At 28.5% G+C, this 21,935-nt stretch overlaps 1 protein-coding gene across 9 annotated transcripts in view; it reads left to right on the top strand.

Moving 5' to 3' along the window:
• The window catches only part of shi (dynamin-1 shibire), a 50,796-nt gene that overhangs the window by 15,589 nt on the left and 13,272 nt on the right, over nucleotides 1–21,935 (top strand). For 2 of the 9 annotated variants that reach the window (XM_075300336.1, XM_075300337.1), the window contains 8 exons: nucleotides 2,938–3,131; nucleotides 3,200–3,319; nucleotides 7,478–7,489; nucleotides 9,929–10,132; nucleotides 10,193–10,286; nucleotides 10,354–10,490; nucleotides 10,558–10,700; nucleotides 18,815–18,961. In XM_075300336.1, coding sequence (XP_075156451.1) covers nucleotides 2,938–3,131; nucleotides 3,200–3,319; nucleotides 7,478–7,489; nucleotides 9,929–10,132; nucleotides 10,193–10,286; nucleotides 10,354–10,490; nucleotides 10,558–10,700; nucleotides 18,815–18,961 — 1,051 coding nt within the window. Of the gene's footprint in view, nucleotides 1–2,937; nucleotides 3,132–3,199; nucleotides 3,320–7,477; nucleotides 7,490–9,928; nucleotides 10,133–10,192; nucleotides 10,287–10,353; nucleotides 10,491–10,557; nucleotides 10,701–13,927; nucleotides 14,335–18,814; nucleotides 18,962–21,935 lie in introns of those variants that run through there. The other 7 variants (XM_075300340.1, XM_075300344.1, XM_075300343.1 and 4 more) reach the window with 6 other exon arrangements.

Here is a 21,935-nt window from a genome sequence, read left to right as displayed (position 1 = left end):
TAAAATTTTGACAAAATTTTCTATAGAAATAAAATTATGACAAAATTTTCTATAGAAATAAAATTTTGACAAAATTTTCTATAAAAATAAAATTTTGACAACATTTTCTATAGACGCAAAATTTTGACAAAATTTTCTATAAAAATAAAATTTTGACAAAATTTTCTATAGCAATAGAGTTTTGACAAAATTTTCTATAGAAATAAAATTTTGACAAAATTTTCTATAGAAATAAAATGTTGACAAAATTTTCTATAGAAATAAAATTTTGACAAAAGTTTCTATAGAAATAAAATTTTGACAAAATTTTCTATAGAAATAAAATTTTGACAAAATTTTCTATAGAAATAAAATTTTGACAAAATTTTCTATAGAAATAAAATTTTGACAAAATTTTCTATAGAAATAAAATTTTGACAAAATTTTCTATAGAAATAAAATTTTGACAAAATTTTCTATAGAAATAAAATTTTGACAAAATTTTGTAAAATTTTTTATAGAAATAAAAATTTGACAAAATTTTGCTGTAGCAATAAAAAAAGCAATAAAAAATTTTCTATAGAAATAAAATTTTGTATAGCAATTAAATTTTGACATAATTTTGTATAGCAATAAAATTTTGACAAAATTTTCTATAGCAATAAAATTTTGACAAAATTTTCTATAGAAATAAAATGTTGACAAAATTTTCTATAGAAATAAAATTTTGACAAAATTTTCTATAGAAATAAAATTTTGACAAAATTTTCTTTAGAAATAAAATTTTGACAAAATTTTCTATAAAAATAAAATTTTGACAAAATTTCCTATAGAAATAAAATTTTGCCAAAATTTTCTTTAGAAATAAAATTTTGACAACATTTTGCTATAGCAATACAATTTTGACAAAATTTTCTATAGCAATAAAATTTTGACAAAATTTTCTATAGCAATAAAATTTTGACAAAATTTTCTATAGAAATAAAATTTTGACAAAATTTTCTATAGAAATAAAATTATGACAAAATTTTCTATAGAAATAAAATTTTGACAAAATTTTCTATAAAAATAAAATTTTGACAAAATTTTCTATAAAAATAAAATTTTGACAAAATTTTCTATAAAAATAAAATTTTGACAAAATTTTCTATAGCAATAGAGTTTTGACAAAATTTTCTATAGAAATAAAATTTTGACAAAATTTTCTATAGAAATAAAATGTTGACAAAATTTTCTATAGAAATAAAATTTTGACAAAATTTTCTATAGAAATACATTTTTGACAAAATTTTCTATAGAAATAAAATTTTGACAAAATTTTCTATAGAAATAAAATTTTGACAAAATTTTCTATAGAAATAAAATTTTGACAAAATTTTCTATAGAAATAAAATTTTGACAAAATTTTCTATAGAAATAAAATTTTGACAAAATTTTCTATAGAAATAAAATTTTGTCAAAATTTTGTAAAATTTTTTATAGAAATAAAATTTTGACAAAATTTTGCTGTAGCAATAAAAAATTTTCTATAGAAATAAAATTTTGTATAGCAATTAAATTTTGACATAATTTTGTATAGCAATAAAATTTTGACAAAATTTTCTATAGCAATAAAATGTTGACAAAATTTTCTATAGAAATAAAATGTTGACAAAATTTTCTATAGAAATAAAATTTTGACAAAATTTTCTATAGAAATAAAATGTTGACAAAATTTTCTATAGAAATAAAATGTTGACAAAATTTTCTATAGAAATAAAATGTTGACAAATTTTTCTATAGAAATAAAATGTTGACAAAATTTTCTATAGAAATAAAATTTTGACAAAATTTTCTATAGAAATAAAATTTTGACAAAATTTTCTATAGAAATAAAATGTTGACACAATTTTCTATAGAAATAAAATTTTGACAAAATTTTCTATAGAAATAAAATGTTGACAAAATTTTCTATAGAAATAAAATGTTGACAACATTTTCTATAGAAATAAAATTTTGACAAAATTTTGCTGTAGCAATAATATTTTGACAAAATTTTCTATAGAAATAAAATTTTGACAATTTTTTTTTTGAACCAGCCTGTTACACGATTTGGGTTAGTTTAAACCTGCTGTGTTGGTCTTGATTTATTTGCCTATCAAATCAGGCAAATAAATCAAGACCAACACAGCAGGTTTAAACTAACCCAAATCGTGTAGAAGCAATAACCATTCTCCATACCCGAAACAATTTTACCAAAAAAGTTAGTAAATGTAGGGTCTTAATTATAGATCCGCCTTGCATACAGAATTTGATTTGTTCTATTCCAATCTCTAACCATATTCAAGAAGATGGTGGCTTATTTATAGAAAACTGGATTCCCTTTTAATGTGTAACTTTAAATAATTCCCTAATAATCGTAGTTTAAATAACTGTTCGGAATCAGCGATAACCTATTTCGAATTAAGACGACCACTATTTCTTGCCTAACTGAAAAATATATAAAAGAAGTGCCAGTGATTATTCATAAATAATGGAGATAGCATGTGCACGTTTAACGCGACAGTCAATTTCTACTTTTTTTAGCAAAAGGTGGGTACTAAGTTGCAGTTTGGCCGCTAAAAGTAAGAATAAAGCCCTAAAATCCTTTTTGCAAGCAAATAAATAATGCACAAAATACATTTTCTTTAAAACGAATAATTAATGAAAAATAGCCTTGAAAAAAATGGTTATTTTAGCGAGATAATGCAAACTTAATACCAATAAAAATTATTTCAAAATGTACAGCAATTTTTTTCTCTTTATATTTGCTTAATAGGTTTTGATTTGCTTCGTTTATATTGTTTTTTGTTAAGCACCACATCCATAGAAATCATTTATACGAATAAAAAACGTAAAAGACAATTGTTCAAAAAATAATACTAATTGTTTTATTATTATTTCTCTTTATCTCTTTATTCCCTATATAAATAATTTAAGGTGGTTCACGTCCATACTGGTTTGTATTAACTTCGGAAAGCATCTCTTGGTACAAAGATGAAGATGAAAAAGAAAAGAAATTCATGTTGCCATTGGACGGTTTGAAATTGAGAGACATTGAACAAGGATTCATGTCAATGTCAAGACGTGTCACATTTGCATTGTTCAGTCCAGATGGACGTAATGTATACAAGGTAAGAAATATGCGAATAAAAGTATCTGTGTGAATTAAATATTAATCTATTGATAATTCTAATTTCAGGATTATAAACAACTTGAATTGTCTTGTGAAACAGTTGAAGATGTTGAATCATGGAAAGCATCATTCTTACGGGCCGGTGTTTATCCCGAAAAATCTGAAACTCAGGAAAATGGAGACGAGGTGGGTGTTGCTTTTTGTTGTATTTGTTTTTTTTTTCAAACTCTTCAAAAACAAAAATACATACTTTATTATTTATACAAAAAAAACATATGAGAATGAAAATCCCTAATAACTACTCTCTATATTTTCATATATGAATATGTTCATATGAGTCCATTACAATGTTATTTGAACTGCTTCATGTTCTAGAACTTTTTCAATGTTGAATCATATACGTGTCATTTTCCCCAAATCATTTATTGCTTAACATCCATGGATTTTTATTGGTTGCTTCATAAACTACATTCTCGTAAATAATAAATGCTTAAATATATGTGTTTCTTTGTATTTAATGTAATCATCTTCAGTTTTATGCTATCCCATATATAAAAAGGAATATCTTTTTCTACGAAACGAATATTCAGAAACATTTTTTTTTTCATCTTTTCCCCAACATATTTAGATACATTTATGGACATAATTATAGGTTTGCATTCAGTATAACAGTAACTTAAAAAGTTTTTAAAATGTTAAATAAATCGAAGAATAATACTTAGCCAATTCTAGGTTGGATTTACCATTGATTCCAATAATGCACTTAATTTTCTCAAAACCATCAGACTTTTTAGATATTTACCTATAGAATCGAAACGTCTATCAAAAATAATTTGATTTTCAAAGAATTATAACGCCATTTTTATAAAATTTCTTAATATGTATTTAAAAAATTTCTAAATTTTTACAAAATTATACAATTTTTATAAAAGTTTTCCATTTTTACAAAATTTCTCAGTTTTTGCAAAAATGCACAATTATTACATTTCTCAATTTTAACAAAATTTGGCAAAGCCGAAATCTTTTAAGCCTTTTTGAGCACGCATATAAACTAATACCATTTTTATATCCTTCCCCATAAGATTTGGGTATATTAACATTGTCATTCCGTTTGTAACACATCGAAATATTGTTCTAAGACCCCATAAAGTATATAAATTCTGGGTCGTGATGATATTCTGAGTCGATCTAAGCATGTCTGTCCGTCCGTCTGTTGAAATCATGCAAACTTCCGAACGAAATAAGCTATCGACTTGAAACATAGCATAAGTAGTTGTTATTGATGTAGGTCGGATGGTATTAAAAATGGGTCACCGACCCCCAGATTTGCCTTGCGGAGCCTCTTAAAGAAGCAAAATTCATCCGATCCGGTTGAAATTTGGTACGAGGTGTACGTATATGGTATCTAACAACCATGCAAAAATTGGTCCATATCGGTCCATAATTATATATATCCCCCATATAAACCGATCCCCAGATTTGACCTCCGGAGCCTATTGGAGGAGCAAAATTCAACCGATCCGGTTGAAATTTGGTACGAGGTGTAAGTATATCTCATCTAATGGTGATTTCGATTGGTAAAAAATATGTTGCATATTTTACACCTTACACCCATAAATCGAAAATTTTTGTTGCATATTTTACACCTTACACCCATAAATCGAAAATTTGTGTTCGATTGGAAAATTCAATTCAGCCTACCCAAAAAGTGCACGTTCGATTGACGGGGTGTTACCCATCGCAAGAGCAAAAGTGTAACCCATTTTACACCTTAGCTGGTCTGCGGTGCAGATGGTTACACTTTCAATCAGATGTTGAAGACGCTTTTATACTTCGACCTAAATAATAGAGTTGTTGAAAATACAAAAGAAAGTGTGTGACGCGTGTATTGTGGTTGATTTTCAATTTCTTCAACACAGCTGATTAATTTACCAAGATAAAAAAAAAAAAAACAATTTATCAATTGTTTAGTGCCGAGACAATAAAATTCTATGCCAACACCATTAAGGTGCGCTATTGGAGAATAGTTCTTCTGACGACGATGAAGAAGTTATAACATCATTGCTGGGATGAAATGACCAACGGCGAGTTAAAAACTTTGTTGAGGATGTAATTAATTTGTACTCAGAAACAGAGATTCGGAGCGGTCCATTTTTTTCGCTCCGGCGAAAAAAAAAACGCTCCGCTCCGAGAAAAAAAATTTCGCTACGCTTCTTATTAGAGAAAACAATTTATTTATTTACTTATTTATAATCATAAAAAAATTATGGAAAATGTTCGACCTTTTACAGAAAATTACAGGACACACACTGAAAAAAAAAATATTTTCAGAGGCCAAAGATTTAATGTCCTTAAAATAAGAATGCGCATTTCTCTAAAATAAAGTTTTTTTCTTTGTTCGAAAGCCAAAAAAACCAAAAACTTTTCAATGAAGTCGTTTTGTCTTTATAGTTAAAAAAAGCGTTTAACCCTTTCACTACCGAAATAAACCTAATGTTAAAAACTTTAATTTTTCTTCTGTTTTTACTAATACTAACAGCTTGTAAAACAAAAATTGTCATTTTGAGATCCTACCTCAATTATTTCAAGAGCTATATGAGCTTGTTCTCTAAACTTGATTCTTGAATTGTGACCAAATTGTCTTACGAAAAGAAGCGCTATTTGACCTATAATATCTTTCAAAGTGTGAGAAAAAATACAAAAAAGAACCTGAAAAAGTATCGGCTATAGTTTTTGTATAAATGTCCATTTACTAGAGACATACAGTAGGAAAATTGTCTCAAATTTTCATATTTTTCGTTTATTGTTAAAGAAGTTTATAAAAATGTATTTTAGTGCTCACCAATATGGAAAATATTTATAGCTTATATAGATTAAAGCCTGTACTTTAAAATAACAACGAGAAATAAATCGAAACTATGTGGGAAAATAGAATTTGGTGTCTTTTTCGAATGTTCTTCTAAGTGGACATCGGTAGTGAAAGTGTTTAAAATAGGTGACGTGTTTCAACACTTTATCGACGATTTTCTCCAGGTTTTTTTTATGAAGAAAAAACAGAAAAAACGAATAAATTATCAGTTGCTCCCTACAATCAAGTACGCTACAGTCTTAAACAATGGCGCTATCATCCTAAAATTTGTCATAGGTTCGGTTTTTATTTGCAGACAAGTGAAGTTCGATGATTGGCTATATCGACGTCCCGATTTGGGGTCTTGGACTAATAGAAACCGACCCAGTAGCCTGAAATTAGAAATTCATATTTTGCTATCGAGTTTTTCTCCATTTATTAACATCCTTCAAAGATCGGGATAACACATAAAAACATGCAGCAGATTTTTTTGCCCTGTTTCCTATCACCTAAAAGTATGAAGCAGTTTTTAAGATATTTGCTGTTCCCCATGTCCCCTATATTTCAAACGAAAGAAAATTAATTTCGGTTCTTCTATTTCGAAAGTCAAGTCACATCATATTTTGCTGTTGAGTAGGAGTCAAAAGTATACAAAAAATAAAAAAAAAATGAATTTGAATATATTGTCAAAAAAAAATTTTTTTAAATACTTATTTTTGAAAATCAATATAATTTGTAATTACACACCCACTCAAAAATAGAAACCCCTAAATTAATTCGAACTCGAGTGATGCCATTCTTTCTAGGTAGGTTTTCCTAGGATTTACGGGAGCATGACATTTAATTATTTAACTTATTCTGCTCAGGTGAGCAAATTTTTTTGGTGTTAGAATTCGTTGGGTGTAATATTTTTTAATAAAATTTAAAATAAAATTAATCGATTTAAAATTAAATAAAAGAAATAAGAAAAATGGGCTAAGGCTAGGTGGCATCTGTATGTCTTTTTTGTTAAACCTTTCATTTCTGTCATATTACTAATAAACAAAAAACTCTTTTTTGATACTGCTATAATTGAAAGCTCACCTATTTTTATGTTTGATTAGAACAACCCAAGTGTTCAGTGTTCAATAACAAAAAACATAGTCCTTATAAACGACAACGTGGTTAAATAACAGGCCTATTGATTTTATATTTAAAACATTCGTAATTCAACAAAAACATACGCACATCTCCTTCCAATTTAACTAACCTTTACCAAAAACAAAATCTATTTACAAATCCAATAATTTTCTTAGTAACAGTAACTCTGAACCATTAAAAAGCCTGTTTTTGAAAATTTTAATATTAACCACATATTAACGACTATTTTCCATAATTTTTTGTCTCTTCTCTGTTTTCATTAATTACTTTGGATATTCTGTGCGTGTGTGTTTGCGCCGCAAAAAAAAAATAAAATGATCCTATCAATCAACGCAAAAAATTAAAAAAAAATGCAGGAAGGACGAGAGGTTTGTTTAATTTAATTTTTTTTATACAATATCTGCATATTCATCGGAGAGATCACATAATAGTTAAATCTGGTGAAAGAAAACTACAATTATTTCCAAAATATAATGCTTTAAGTTCTATTGGTTTCCCTTTTAGAGGGGGGCAAAAATTGGTTTCTTACTTATTGAGTGTCTCTTCACACATTGTGTTCACTTTTAGTGTAGTATTATTTATTTCCGTTACTATTGCCATATAAATCCTACGTTTTTCACATAACTTTATTTTAGCCAGACAATTCGTTAATGTATTTTTATTTCTTTTTATTTCATCACGGTTAAAAAAATACGAACTAACCAAAATCTAAACCGAAATATATACAATGATAACAATGATTTGTATATGACAAATGCGAAACAGGAGAAAGTATGTGTGCATTTTCTTTTGTATTCTAAGTTTGATTTCGTTAATTTTTGGTTTCCATTACCCTTTATCCTGCTATAAGATGTGAACACCAAGCATTCACTTTTCAAAGTTTTAGTTTTGTTTGTTAAGTTGGTTTGTGTTACTTTTTTTTTGGGTTTTTTGTTATGTTTCTAATTTTTTTTTGGTTAAAGGTGTGTTATATTCGTTATTAATTTGGCTCTCATTTTAAAAATATATTTTCTAAAATTTGTATTACTTTGTAAATTCTTGCAACTCTGTTAAGGTATTTTGAAATTAGAACAACGACATACATATAAATAACTATGTATATACAAATATTCAAATTTATAATTAACAATGCAATTATTTTTTTGTTGTTGGTTTGAAAAGCTTTAAAGTCAGGTTTACAAAAATATTAAATGAGTATATAGATTAATTAGCAATTGTGACAAAAAAATTCACCAACTTGTGGTGAAGAAGATGAATTAATCACGATATTAAAAAAAATCTAGGAATATAAAGTTTAAATAACGTTGCCTTTTATATTTCGGAATTATAGAACAAAATCAAATATATATAACATCCGAAAATCGTTTTATTATAATTCAAAATATTCCCCATTTGAACAAATATCGAAAAAAAAAATATTTCTCTAGAAAATTTTGTCAAAATTTTATTTTTAAAGAAAATTGTATCAAAATTTTATTTCTACAGAACTTTTTGTCAAAATTTTATTTCTAAAGAAAATTTTGTCAAAATTTTATTTCTAAAGAAAATTTTGTCAAAATTTTATTTCTAAAGAAAATTTTGTCAACATTTTATTTCTAAAGAACATTTTGTCAAAATTTTATTTCTAAAGAAAATTTTGTCAACATTTTATTTCTAAAGAAAATGTTGTCAACATTTTATTTCTAAAGAACATTTTGTCAAAATTTTTAATTCTATAGAAAATATTTTCAATATTTTTTAATCTATAGAAAATTTTGTCAAATTTTTAATTCTAAAGAAAATTTTGTCAACATTTTTAATTCTAAAGAAAATTTTGTCAATATTTTTAATTCAATAGAAAATTTTGCCAAAATTGTTTTTCTATAGAAAATTTTGTCAACATTTTATTTCTATAGAAAATTTTGTCAACATTTTATTTCTATGGAAATTTTTTTCAAAATTTTATTTCTATAGAAAATTTTGTCAAAATTTTATTTCTATGGGAAATGTTGTCAACATTTTATTTCTATGGAAAATTTTGTCAACATTTTATTTCTCTAGAAATTTTTTTCAAAATTTTATTTCTATAGAAAATTTTGTTAAAATTTTATTTCTATAGAAAATTTTGGCAAAATTTTTTTACGTACCCAAAGGTGATATTTGGGTACGTAGCTTTACGATAGAGCTATCAGCTGGCATATTGCAACACTTGAGTTTTTCAATCCCCAAATTTAAAAGGCAATCTTAAACTACTCTAAAATGGATATAATTTAATCTCTAATATAGGGTTGTTTGCAGTGTAATTTTATATTGTCTATTAAATTTAGTTTTAATCTAAAAATATATACTCGTCCTATTTTAATTTCACAAATACCAGATATTGATAATTTTTATAATTTTTTCTGGTATAAATTATACCAATATTTTTTTTTAAATGTTTTGTATAACTCCGTTTCCTAAACCTGACTTGTAAAGCTTCAGATTCCTAATGACTAATTTGTTGTTTTTTTCATAGGCAAGCCAAATAATCAACTAATCTACTTCTCTTTTGTAAAGAATTTCTATACACATCTCCTACTAACAGAAACAAATAATCTTATATTTCAATTTCTATTCGTGTCCTCCTATCTACTAAATTTGAACTAAAATCAAAAAGTTATTTTTTTATACTTCCAATTTATGTAACAAAATGAATTTTTTTATAATTGTTTTGGTTAATGCAATTTATGATTGTTTTCGTTTATTTCTTAAAAAAAACTGTTGATAAAAAGAAATGTTTGGCTATTGAATTAATGTGTTCTTTTTATTACATTACTCACCTTGCACAGCAGACCAGTGTTGAGACTTCAACCGATCCCCAATTGGAGCGTCAAGTTGAAACTATTCGCAATTTAGTTGATTCCTATATGAAGATTGTCACAAAGACCACAAGGGACATGGTACCTAAAAGCATAATGATGCTCATCATAAACAATACAAAAGATTTCATAAATGGTGAACTTTTGGCTCATCTCTATGCATCGGGAGATCAAGTAAATATTCCAAAAAAAGAAAAACGAATTCAAAATTTATAATAATATTAATATTTATAGTCACAAATGATGGAAGAATCAGCCGAAGCTGCTAGCAAACGCGAAGAAATGTTACGCATGTACCATGCATGCAAAGATGCTCTCAGAATTATTGGTGGGTTTAGACAATGGTGGCTAGAATTTCAGGTTGGAATTACAAAAATGTTTTTCTTTGTTTTTAGGTGATGTTTCTATGGCCACTGTATCAGCTCCTTTGCCTCCACCAGTGAAAAATGATTGGTTACCCAGTGGTTTGGATAATCCACGTTTGTCACCACCCAGTCCCGGCGGACCCCGCAAACCAACACCTACAGCTCAGGTTGGAATTCATAGTGAAATTATATTTGGACGAGTTGTCATTGTATTATTTTATTTTTCTTTTCTAGCCTGCTGCAGGAGGGCGAGGACCACCACCTCCACCCGCTACTGGTCGGCCAGCACCAGCTATACCAAATCGCCCAGGCGGCGGTGCTCCACCATTGCCAGGTGGCCGACCTGGCGGTGCTCTTCCACCACCACTATTACCATCGTAAGTACATTTTATGAAGTGATTCTTTGTTTTCATTTTATTAGGTTTTGCTTTTGTTTGTTTTACTAGCATATGTTATTGTTTTTTTTTTTATTATTATATACTATAATTGTTTTTATTTAATTATTTATCGTCGGTTGGGACCTCTTTTTTATTTCAAAAGTATACAATCAAAATAATTTTGGTTAATTGGAATTAACTCTTCGTAACTTTAAAATGGTGTAATAAAAAGTCCCTAAGGAAATTTTTGAAAAGGCCTTATGGGGGGTAAAAAATTAAAATGAACTCAATCAGTTTTCCATTTTCTATGCATTTTGAGTGGGGATTGCAATAATTGATAATTATCCAGAGAGTATTTTGAAATTTAGTTTCCTATTTCAATCTAATCGGGTATATTTTAATTGAAATCTAAATGAAAGCAACGTTTTAGAGTGTAATAAAATAGGCATTATCAATATGTATATGTGAATAATATTTTCACATGAAAACTTTATCCCCCCATGTTCCGATATTCGCAATCGCAAATCGCAAGAATTCATTTTTCTTGTAACGAAAAATTAGAGCTACTCCCGGACTCCAAAACAATTTCAACTTGAACTTCTCATCAAAAAGAACTATATTACCGATATTTAAATTTATAAGTTTCAGGGTTAAACAATTATGGACAAAGAAAAATTTTGGGATTTGCGATTCCGCATTTCGGAATATGTTGGTATATGTTCTAGATGGAATATTATTAGGATTTGTTTATTTAAAGTCGTGGATATACAAATTCAAGCCCAAAGATTTCAAAAGACTTCATAGTTTAGGAATTTTACATTCTGATTAGTTTTATCTATAGGACATACTTCTACAATATGTTACTTCAATGACGCCAAATAAAAAATAGTTTTAGGAGTTTATTAAATAAATGGATTCGAAGAAGTTGCGTACTTTTTCGTAAAAATATTTAGTACTTTAGTACTTCTGTATGAGATATAACCTGTTTTCTTTTAGTACTGGATGCAACATTTGTATGAGCTACTATACTGGTGTTCTATTCAGAATATCTCATCAATGCAAATCCCACTAATATTGACATTTGATACAGTGTCGTTTCTTCCATTCACAATAGCTATTTATTGTGATTATTTTCTTCGATAACATAAAACTAAAAGTAGTAAAGTGTCGCAAACAATCAAAAAACCAATCAAATAAAAAATAGTTTTGGAAGGTTATTAAATAAATGGATTTGAAGTTGGTTCGTACTATTTCGTACAAACCTGATCCCAAATGGTACATATTGCTTTTAGTACCTAGTACATTTGTATGCGATATTAGGTCTGTTTTCTTTTAGTACTGAATCATCCAGTAGTAAAACATTTTGTATAATCTATTCAGAACGTCGTTGTTCTATGCATCTCATCAGTGCCACCAATCCCACCAATATTTTTATATTGCATTCTAATAATGGACGTTTCTTCCATTCACAATAGCTATTTATGGTGAATATTTTCTTCAATATTATAAAATTAAAAATAGCTAAGTGACGCTAATAATCACACTAGCAAGCATTTGTTACTATTTCAACAATTTATACATTAAAAATGTAGGATTCGACTTATTTTCTGCCGTTGGTTCTTCTAGAAATAGGCTTAATTTTGAAACTCTTTTTTAGATTATATAAAAAAAATCATTTGTTTTACACTATTTTCACCATAAATAAATTTGTTTAAATTTTACCAGGTATACAAGAAATTTTTTTACAATAGGTTCCCTTAATTTTAATTTGTTGTAAATCAAAAAAAAAAAATTGAAATACAAAAAAAAATTATATATGGCACACTTGATTGAATGAAAACTTCCTTGGGAGACATTCCAATATTGATAGTAAATTAAAATTTTTTGTTCAAGTCATATTGAAGAATAAAATCCATTCGTACATGCTTCGGTTTTTTGTTTTTAACTATGAAGTCAAATACAAAAATGTAAAAACAAATAACTAAATTAATGTCGTGTTCCTATAAATCGTACGAAACTCTATTCGAAAAAAACTGTGACTCGAATTCGAACGAATTTGAGCTTTTCTATTTCTGAAAGTTTGTTTCGTATGTATGGGAATACATTGATGATCAAAAATGAGCGTTTTCATACTCGAAAACAAAATATGCTATGACTTGTCATTCGAAATAGAAAAAACCAAAATCAATGTTCTTGCGTTTGAAAGAAAACTTTCATAAGAGATAGATGCAGGGCATAATTCTGTTACTCAGAAAAAAATTCACGAAAATTTTTCCAATTAAAGTTTTAATTGAGTTTTAAAAAATATTCAAAATGATTCAACAAATTTTTTAATTGAAACAAAAGTCACTCACAAAGTCGACTTTTTAACTAATCTTTACAATCTTTAGAGATTATGATTTGTATTTTGAAAATTGACTCAAATAGGATCCTAAAGGTATTCAAAATCAATTAATTAATTCCAACTAATAAAAATAATTGAACCAATTAAATTTTTAATTGACTCAATTTTTTTAATTGACTTTCAATTAATTTTTTAATTGATTTTCAATTAATTTTTCAAATGACTTTCAATTCATTTTTTAATTGACTTTCAATTTATATTTTTAATTGATATTATCATTTCTGTGATTAAAGACATTTCAATTAAAAAATTAATTAGATCAATTAATTTCGTGATTGAATCAGAAAAATTCGTTTTGTGTGTAGGTGATTAGGTTGTCTCTCTTTCTTTTCGATTTTTTTTCGGTTAGTTGATTTTGGTTACCATTTAAAAACGATTCGTGGATTTTGAACACCTTTAGGAGCCTATTTGAGTCAATTTTCAAAATACATATCATAATCTCTAAAGATTGTAAAGATTAGTAAAAAGTCGATTTTAAGTAAACCAATTCTAAAAGATATATTGGTAAAAAATGGGTCAATTATTTTAAAAATTTCCATATGGGTCTTTCAATTGCACTTGTAAAATTATTTTTTTTATTTGTTAATATTTTTCCAAATTTTATTCTCTATAAAGAAAATGATCGAACGATATAATCAAATTAATCACATTTTTTCATATCTGTGATGTCTTCTACTTTTTCTCTTACATTTTCTTCTTCTTGCTTTTTCATCTCTCGCTCTGCCGTTTTACACTGTGCAAAACGAATCTAATGTTGCTGTTTTGTATATACACAAAATTATAATCACTAAAAAAAAAAACAAAACCGAAACAAAACGAGCAGACGCCGTTAAATACTGATCTCTTCTCCTGCTAACAGCAAAAACTAACAGACAACGCTAAGTATGCAACAATAATAAGAATAAACAAAAATAGCGCATTAATGCAAACATCTTTTGAGCAGCATTAGGAACTGATCAGATGAAGATATAGAAGCACCTTACTCCATAATATCCATACATATGTATTTTAAACATGATCCAAATAATAAAAATTAACATAAATCCCCCTTTCCATTAACCAGAAAAAAATTACCAACCACAAATTAAAAAAATAAAAGAAGATACGTTTAATGTAAACATAAAATAAATTGAGAAAATTAGTAAAAGTTGAAATAAAGTAAAATAATTATATGTTGTTATATTGAATAAACAAATAAATGCTTAAATATATTAGCAAATTAAACAAAAATCGATTCGTTTATGGCAAATAGTTTTTATCCTCTTTCCATTTTTAGACAATAAGTTACAGCCAAAAAAGGAAACAATTTCTTATTATGATTGAGTTTCTCTAATATCCGTATAAATTTTGGAGAAATAGGTATCCAAAAAATAGGTGTTTTACAGTTTTTTTTATTTTTTATATTTTTTGTTTAATTCATTCATATCAATTGAGTTCATTATGTTTTGTGCGTTAAAAATTTCGTAGATTTGTTTTTTTACTTTTCGCGCAATTTCTAAAACATTTAAAAAAGGGGTTTCAAACCATACGATATATTTTCATTGTTTGTTGATAATGAAAAAAGATGAATTTTTTAAATACATTTATATGTTGTCTTCATGTTCTTCGTGTAAAGTGGTGACTGTAAATATTTAAGTGGCAATAAATTACAATATTATTTGAAAATATTTTTCAAGAGAAAAAAATGGTTTACTTGCAATTAGAAATTCTTTATTTGATTTTAAATTAATTGATAAAAAGGTGTTTTTGTTTTTGGCTAAAACATCGTTTCGTATAAAAGATTTGAGAAATTTGCATGAATTATTACCCCTATATGTAAAAAAAAATAAAAAAACTTCAATCCTACTTTTACCATAGAAGTGTTCCTTCGATAAACTGTCAATAAATTGTTTTGCATATGGACATTAGTTTGCAAGAAACCATGGAATAGCCATGTCAAGATATTCCAGTTCCCCTGAAATACTTCCTATATCGCTTGCTCAGAAGTTTCCTTTATGCCATGTAATAGGTAAACATTAAGGGATACCTTGTATAGAGATTTGATGTAAATATTAAAGGGAAAGAAAGGGAACATTTTTCTTTTGGGGACGCGTATTGTCTCTAAGAGATGCGTATTGCTTCGTGGGGCATGCGAAGAGGTTCCTCGTAATCTGAGGTATAGAGCTACATCGCGACAATTCGTTCAAAGTTGGTGGGCTCTGTGTTGGGGTGTGGCTGTTCAAAAAGCTGGATATCCGAGCCGGTATACGAACGATCTGGTTTCTGTAAATAGTCTTCTCTGAACGTGCCGTAAGTAGTACAATAAATTGTACCCAACCAGTACAATAAAATTAATATCCTAAACGGGCGATATGTGCTGCCTCTATGGGATAGGGTTTCAGGTCCGTATGGTCCGGGGGCCAACTATTGTTACATTGCCAAGTTCATGAGTGAGAATCAGTTCTTCAAATATCTCATAATAGTACCGAACAGGATGATAAATATCATTCTTAAAATTGTACTGAATCAGCTTCGAAAAAGTACTTTTTTAAGCCAAAATGTACTTTTTTCATTTTTGTGAAGGCCTGGAGGAGATGTGTTGTCTCTGTGGGATACAGTTTCAGGTCCCTATGGTTCGGGAGCCAGCTATTGTTACATTACTAAGTTCATGAGTGAGAAGTAGCTCTTCAAATACCTCAAATACACACAAAAAATTTTTTTCTGATTCAATCACGAAATTAATTGATCCAATTAATTTTTAATTAAAATGTCTTCAATCACAGAAATGATAGTATCAATTAAAAAATTAATTGAAGGTCAATTAAAAAGTTAATTGATCCAATTAAAAAATTAATTGATACTATTATTTTTGTGATTGATTTTCGTTTCAATTAAAAAATTTTTTGAATCAATTAAATTTTTAATTCAATATTTTTTAAAACTCAATTAAAATGTTAATTGGAAATTTTTTCGTGAAATTTGTTTGTGTGTAGTACAGAACGGGGGTAATAACTCCTTGAAATTGTACTGAAACAGCTTCGTAAAAGTACTTTTTTTAGACCACAATTGACTTTTTTCATTTTGGTGAAGGTCTGGGGGATGTGTGGGATACGGTTTCAGGTGCGTATGGTTCTAAGCTAAATTCATGAGTGAGAAGTAGTTCTTCAAATAGTACCGAACAGGGATGATAAACAGCACTCCTATAATTGTACTGAATCAGCTTCGAAAAAGTACTTTTTTTAAGTCAAAATGTATTTTTTTTTTATTTTTGGAGAATGCCTGGGGAAGGTGTGCTGCCACTATGGGATACGGTTTCAGATCCATAGGATTTGGGGACGATCTATTGTTACATTGCTAAGTTCATGAGTGCGAAGTAGCTCTTCAAATACCTCGATATTGGTGTCAAAATAGTGCCGAACAGGGATGACAAATAGCATGCTTGAAATTGTACTGAATCAGCTTCGAAAAAGTATTTAAGCCAAAATTTACTTTTTCATTTTGGCCAAGGCCTTTCTGTAACAATGCTGTAATTCATAAATCGCTCAAGTCAGCCAATATGTCCTCGAATATAACGTGTGAAAAAGTCCTAAATTGGAATGAATTATAGTTTGATTCTTTCCTTTGTAGCAAAATATTTGCAATACCAAATTTCATGAAGGTTGCATCCAAAGTCTTTTCGATATCTGGAAAACGACAATTAAATGGAAAATTGGACATTCAAAGACAGACAAGGCCAAATCAGCTGGTAGTGATGTTCATATGTATCTAGCAGAATTCAGACATGTTTATTACCGCAATATTTTATATTCTCTGCCTAGACAAAAAAATTTTAACTCAAATCTAGTTGATTCGAGAGAAGAGTTTCAAATTAATTTATGAACTTAGAAAAGGTTAAAATGGTACCAAATATTTCGCGGGTGTTCTATGGTACTTTTTATACTGAAATGGTAACAAAAAAAGTACAAAAGTCTCAACTTTATCAGCCCTGGTACCGAATCTAAGCCGAGTCAGTAAGCTGTCTCCTCTTTTATACTGAAATATCAAAAAAAAAGTAAGGTACCAAATGTTTCGCGGGAGTTCTACCGTACTTTTTATACTGAAATATTATCAAAAAAAGTAAGGTACCAAATATATCGCGGGAGTTCTACCGTACTTTTTATATTGAAATAGTAACAAAAAAGTACAAAAGTGCCAACTTTATCGGCCCTGATACTAAATCTAAGCTAAATCAGTAAGCTGTCTTCTCTTTTATACTGAAATATTATCAAAAAAAAAAGTACAAAAGTGTCATCTTTATCTGATATCCCTGGTACGGAATCTAGTTTCGCTAAGCTGACTCCTGTCGTCATCTCCTTCCCTGGATATAGTAGCACGATATCGAATCCACAACCGCAACAACTTTTGTTGGGCTTAGTGCTATTTTTATCTTGGGGATCTTAACTCTTTTCAGAATTTAAATTTGAAGGAAAGGTGTCGTTTGGGCCAACTTCTAGATGTGCAGATATTTGTTTGGGAGAAATTGGAGAAATATGTGTTATAGATTTCATTTTCACAGGAATTTATCTACTCCCTACATTAAGGAGGAGTTTCAGAGTTCACTTTGTTGGCTATATTTGTCTCTGTTTTGACTATTGCCCCGAGATGCTCTCTTACTGATTTTTGTCATAGGATAGAGTACTAGGCTCTTCGATAATTGTTGTCAAATCGTATGTTCCTTATGCAAACTTATCTAAAAATATGAATTTTCCTGTGTCAAGTCGGTCCATAATCCACAGAAATCAATCTTCACCCAGTAAAAACTGGGTAAGTACTGGTGATTCTTTCTGTAATACCGATAATCAAAAAGATACTACTTGCAGTATTACCTGGGATTTAAAAATAATAACTTACCTGTGTAGGCAAAAAGTGATTCTATTAATACCGGTAATCAAAATCATATCTTGAGGTCCGGGTTCGGCTCTACAATGGGAACCGTTAATAGTAGCGATAAGTAATGCCAAATTACATTTCAGAAAAAAAATTGCCAATAAAATATACCTTTGTTTTCTAAAGTTGTATAGTACATAATTTATATTACAAAATAACATCATTGAATAGATCCATATATAGTGTGTTGGATTACAAAACACCAGGGGTGAGTTCGCACTTTTTGGGTATCTTTATGGTAAAGATATTATTTTTGGAGAGCTGGTATGATTGCGAAGATGTACTTATTTTTCGACTGCTGGCATGCTTGCACGGAAGTACTTTCCTCCAATGTCATCCCCGTGTAAAAGTATTACTACTGATATATGTACAAGGAAGTTGTTACCAATTTGGCGCAGGCATACTTGTACTCATACCTGGTAATAGGAGTTTTTGCTGGGTAGATTCCTTGTATTGTATAACCCTGGAGCAGGAACCCATATTTATTAGTTGAATACAGAATTGTTCAGACATCTCGTTGGGAGATAAACGCGAATCAATTGTCGTTTGGAGTTGAAGAACACAGAACCCAGGGCTTGTAGGAGAACGTAGTCTGCATATATTTTGTATGCTAATTTTCTTTATTTTTCTTTATTTAACAATTTATTGCCACTGGTTTTTCTTAAAATTTTCTACAGTTACCACTTAAAAAAAAAATGTTCTTAACCTCCTTTATATGTTCTAAACGTCCAATATTTGTTTGTTTCTATTTTCAAAAAAAAATCTCTGTTTTCCTTGAATACCTAAACAAATGTCCTTGAACTAGACGTGTTACTGGAGCCGTTGGTAGTGCTATAACACAACAGACTGGCGCTAATCGTTATATACCAGAAAGTATGCGTGGCCAGGTTAATCAGGCCGTTGGCCAAGCTGCCATGAATGAATTGTCGAATGTTTTCGCCCAACGTTTCAAGTAAACAATTAAAATAATTATTGTTAATAATTATAATCTCATAGGTTATTAGATTAAACAAACCAAGCAAAACAAGTTGTTAATTCTATGCTCTATTTCTTAAAAAAAAATGCATTATACTTGTACTGCAACGCAACAAAAGAACCAAAAAAAAACATAAAAACAAAAGTCATAATAGTTTTTCCCCAAAAACCCAAACAAACAAAATCTATCTAAATTACAAGCACAAGAGAAACACTGACAACTTCTACTTTTGTTACCATAATGCTTGTGTTTGTAACTAACTAAATTCTAATGAATGTTTAGCAGAACCCATTACCCATTTTCGCTATAGGATATATTTTTACAAATTGTTGAAAAATTGTCTAAAACCTTTCTTTGTCCTTTGTTTTATCTCTAATAACTTTTTATCCTTCCATGATATTTCATAAAACGAATGTTTGTAATTTATCATTCCATATTGTATAAATATTTTAACGACACAAAACATTTAAATATTTTGATTTATTGCATTTTCATTTATTTGATTTACATTCCATCGTTTTTTGAATTTTCATTTTTTTAGTTTATATGTACATAATTTTAAGATATAGTTTTTAACACGAAAACACATTTGCCAAGACATTATGAGAATTTTTTCTTTTTGACTGCTTACACAAAACACATAAGCTGAAATGTTTTCCAAATAAAAGAAAAACTTCAATGAATTTGAAAATTGTCCATTGAAACTACAAATACATTTTTTAATCTAATCAACCAATCACATAGAAAAATATATTTTAGCTTCAACTAGGAAATTAATCAATTCAATTAATTTTTTTTATTGGAACTTCTTCAATTAAAAAAAAATTAATTAAAAAAATTAATTGATCCAACAAAGAAAAATTAATTCATCAAATTAAAAATTTTATTGATCCAATTAAATAATTAATTGATTCAATTGATTTTTTGTTTTGATTAAAAAAGACATTAATTGAACCAAATAATCTTTTAATTGAATCAATTTTTTTTATGGAAGCTCGTGATTGATATCAATCATATCACGATAAGGTGGGTATTAAGTTCCAGTTTAGCCGCTAAAATCGTCATTTTTTCACTAAAGTGAAAACTAAACCAGTAAAAAAAGGCATACAATTATACATATTTGTTGCAGATTTCATTATAACTTGATGGGGAGTAGCCCAAAGCAAATTTCCACAAAGTTTTTATTCCTTAAAATGGATTATTGAAGAAAAGTAATCGTGAAAAATGACGATTTTAGCGGCTTAAGGTGGGTATTAAGTTCGAGTTTAGCCGCTAAAATCGTAATTTTTTCACGATTACTTTTCTTTAATAATCCATTTTAAGGAATACAAAATTTGTGAAAATTTGCTTTGGGATATTCCCCATCAAGTTATAATGAAATCTGCAACAAATATGTATAATTTTATAGCTTTTTTTTACTGATTTAGTTTTCACTTTAGTGAAAAAATTACGATTTTAAACTCGAACTTAATACACACCTATAAGATTGATTATAACCAATGAAGTGAAATTTCTTAAAGTAAGACACTCTCAAAGGGGATATATCCAAAAGTAGATAATTTCCCTGAGATTCTTTGGTATATTGCCACATTAAAATTAATATCTTATATGTGGACACTCCCAAAATAAATATAAAAAAATTTAGACGACCGTGGGAGTCCAGTTCTGAGGGGTTTCACTGTATTAATTTTGAAATATAATGAACGTCTCTTTTTTTATTGAAGCTGGTGATTGATATCAACGGTATGACGATAAGATTGATTTTAACCAATGATAGGACGAACCTGAAAAGTCGATTTAAAAAACCACGAAAAATCGATTACATTAAAATCTCGCAAAATTGGACCCTCTCAAAAGGAATATAACTAAAAGTAGATAATTTTCGTGACACTTTTTTGATTTATTGTCGCATTAAAAAAATTAATATATCATATGTGGACACCCCAAAGCAAATATAAAAAATGTAGGCGACCTTGGATGTCCAGTTCTGAGAGGTTTCCCTGTATTAATTTTTGAATATAATGAATATCGCCTTTGCTAAAATTTATGGGTCGTAAAGTTGAGCTTTAGAACCCATTTAATAAGTGATTTATAATGAGATGCGTATTCAAGTTTCCACCAAACTTTAATGATTCAAGCGATATGCTTGAAGAAGAACTAAAGAACAATTATTTGAGGTGTTAGTACACCCAACGAAAAAATACTTTTCTCCAAAACGAAATTTTAGACAAACGAAATTCTCCATTGTTATAAAATATTTTCTTTAAGATCAAATAAACGCGAATTTATGATAAGTGTTATACGAAATTTTAGACAAACGAAATTCTCCATTGTTATAAAATATTTTCTTTAAGATCAAATAAACGCGAATTTATGTTTCATCAAGCGAAATTGCTTAACTAAAATTTCGTTCCTGAGAAAAGCAACCCTTCCTTCGGTTTATGGTTCATTTGATTAACTTTATACTGCGCCGTCTCATTAAAAGATTGACGACAGTCGAAAAGCTAACCCAACCTTCAAGATCAAGTAGAACCGAATTTATGATAAGCGTTACAACGTTTTTCTCTAATCGGCAAACAGCCGTTGTTTTCTTTACTTGAAAAGAAAACTCTTCTTTCGGTGTATGGTTGATGAACTGCTTAGCCATCTCATTAAAAGATGGGCGACAGTAGAAAAAATACTGTTTTCCTCAAGATCAAATAAACCCGAATTTATGATAAGCGTTGGAAGCCACCGTGGTGCAATGGCTATCATGTCCGCCTAGCATACACAAGGTCGTGGGTTCGATCCCTGCTTCGACCGAACACCAAAAAGTTTTTCAGCGGTGTATTATCCCACCTCAGTAATGCTGGTGACATTTCTGAGTGTTTCAAAGCTTCTCTAAGTGGTTTCACTGCAATGCAGAACGCCGTTCGGACTCGGCTATAAAAAGGAGGTCCTTGTCATTGAG

The sequence above is a fragment of the Haematobia irritans genome, chromosome 3, assembly GCF_050003625.1.
Source record: "Haematobia irritans isolate KBUSLIRL chromosome 3, ASM5000362v1, whole genome shotgun sequence".
NCBI classification, from domain to species: Eukaryota; Metazoa; Arthropoda; class Insecta; order Diptera; family Muscidae; genus Haematobia; species Haematobia irritans.
Note: the sequence above shows the minus strand (reverse complement) of the source record. Positions and strands in the feature narration are given on the sequence as shown.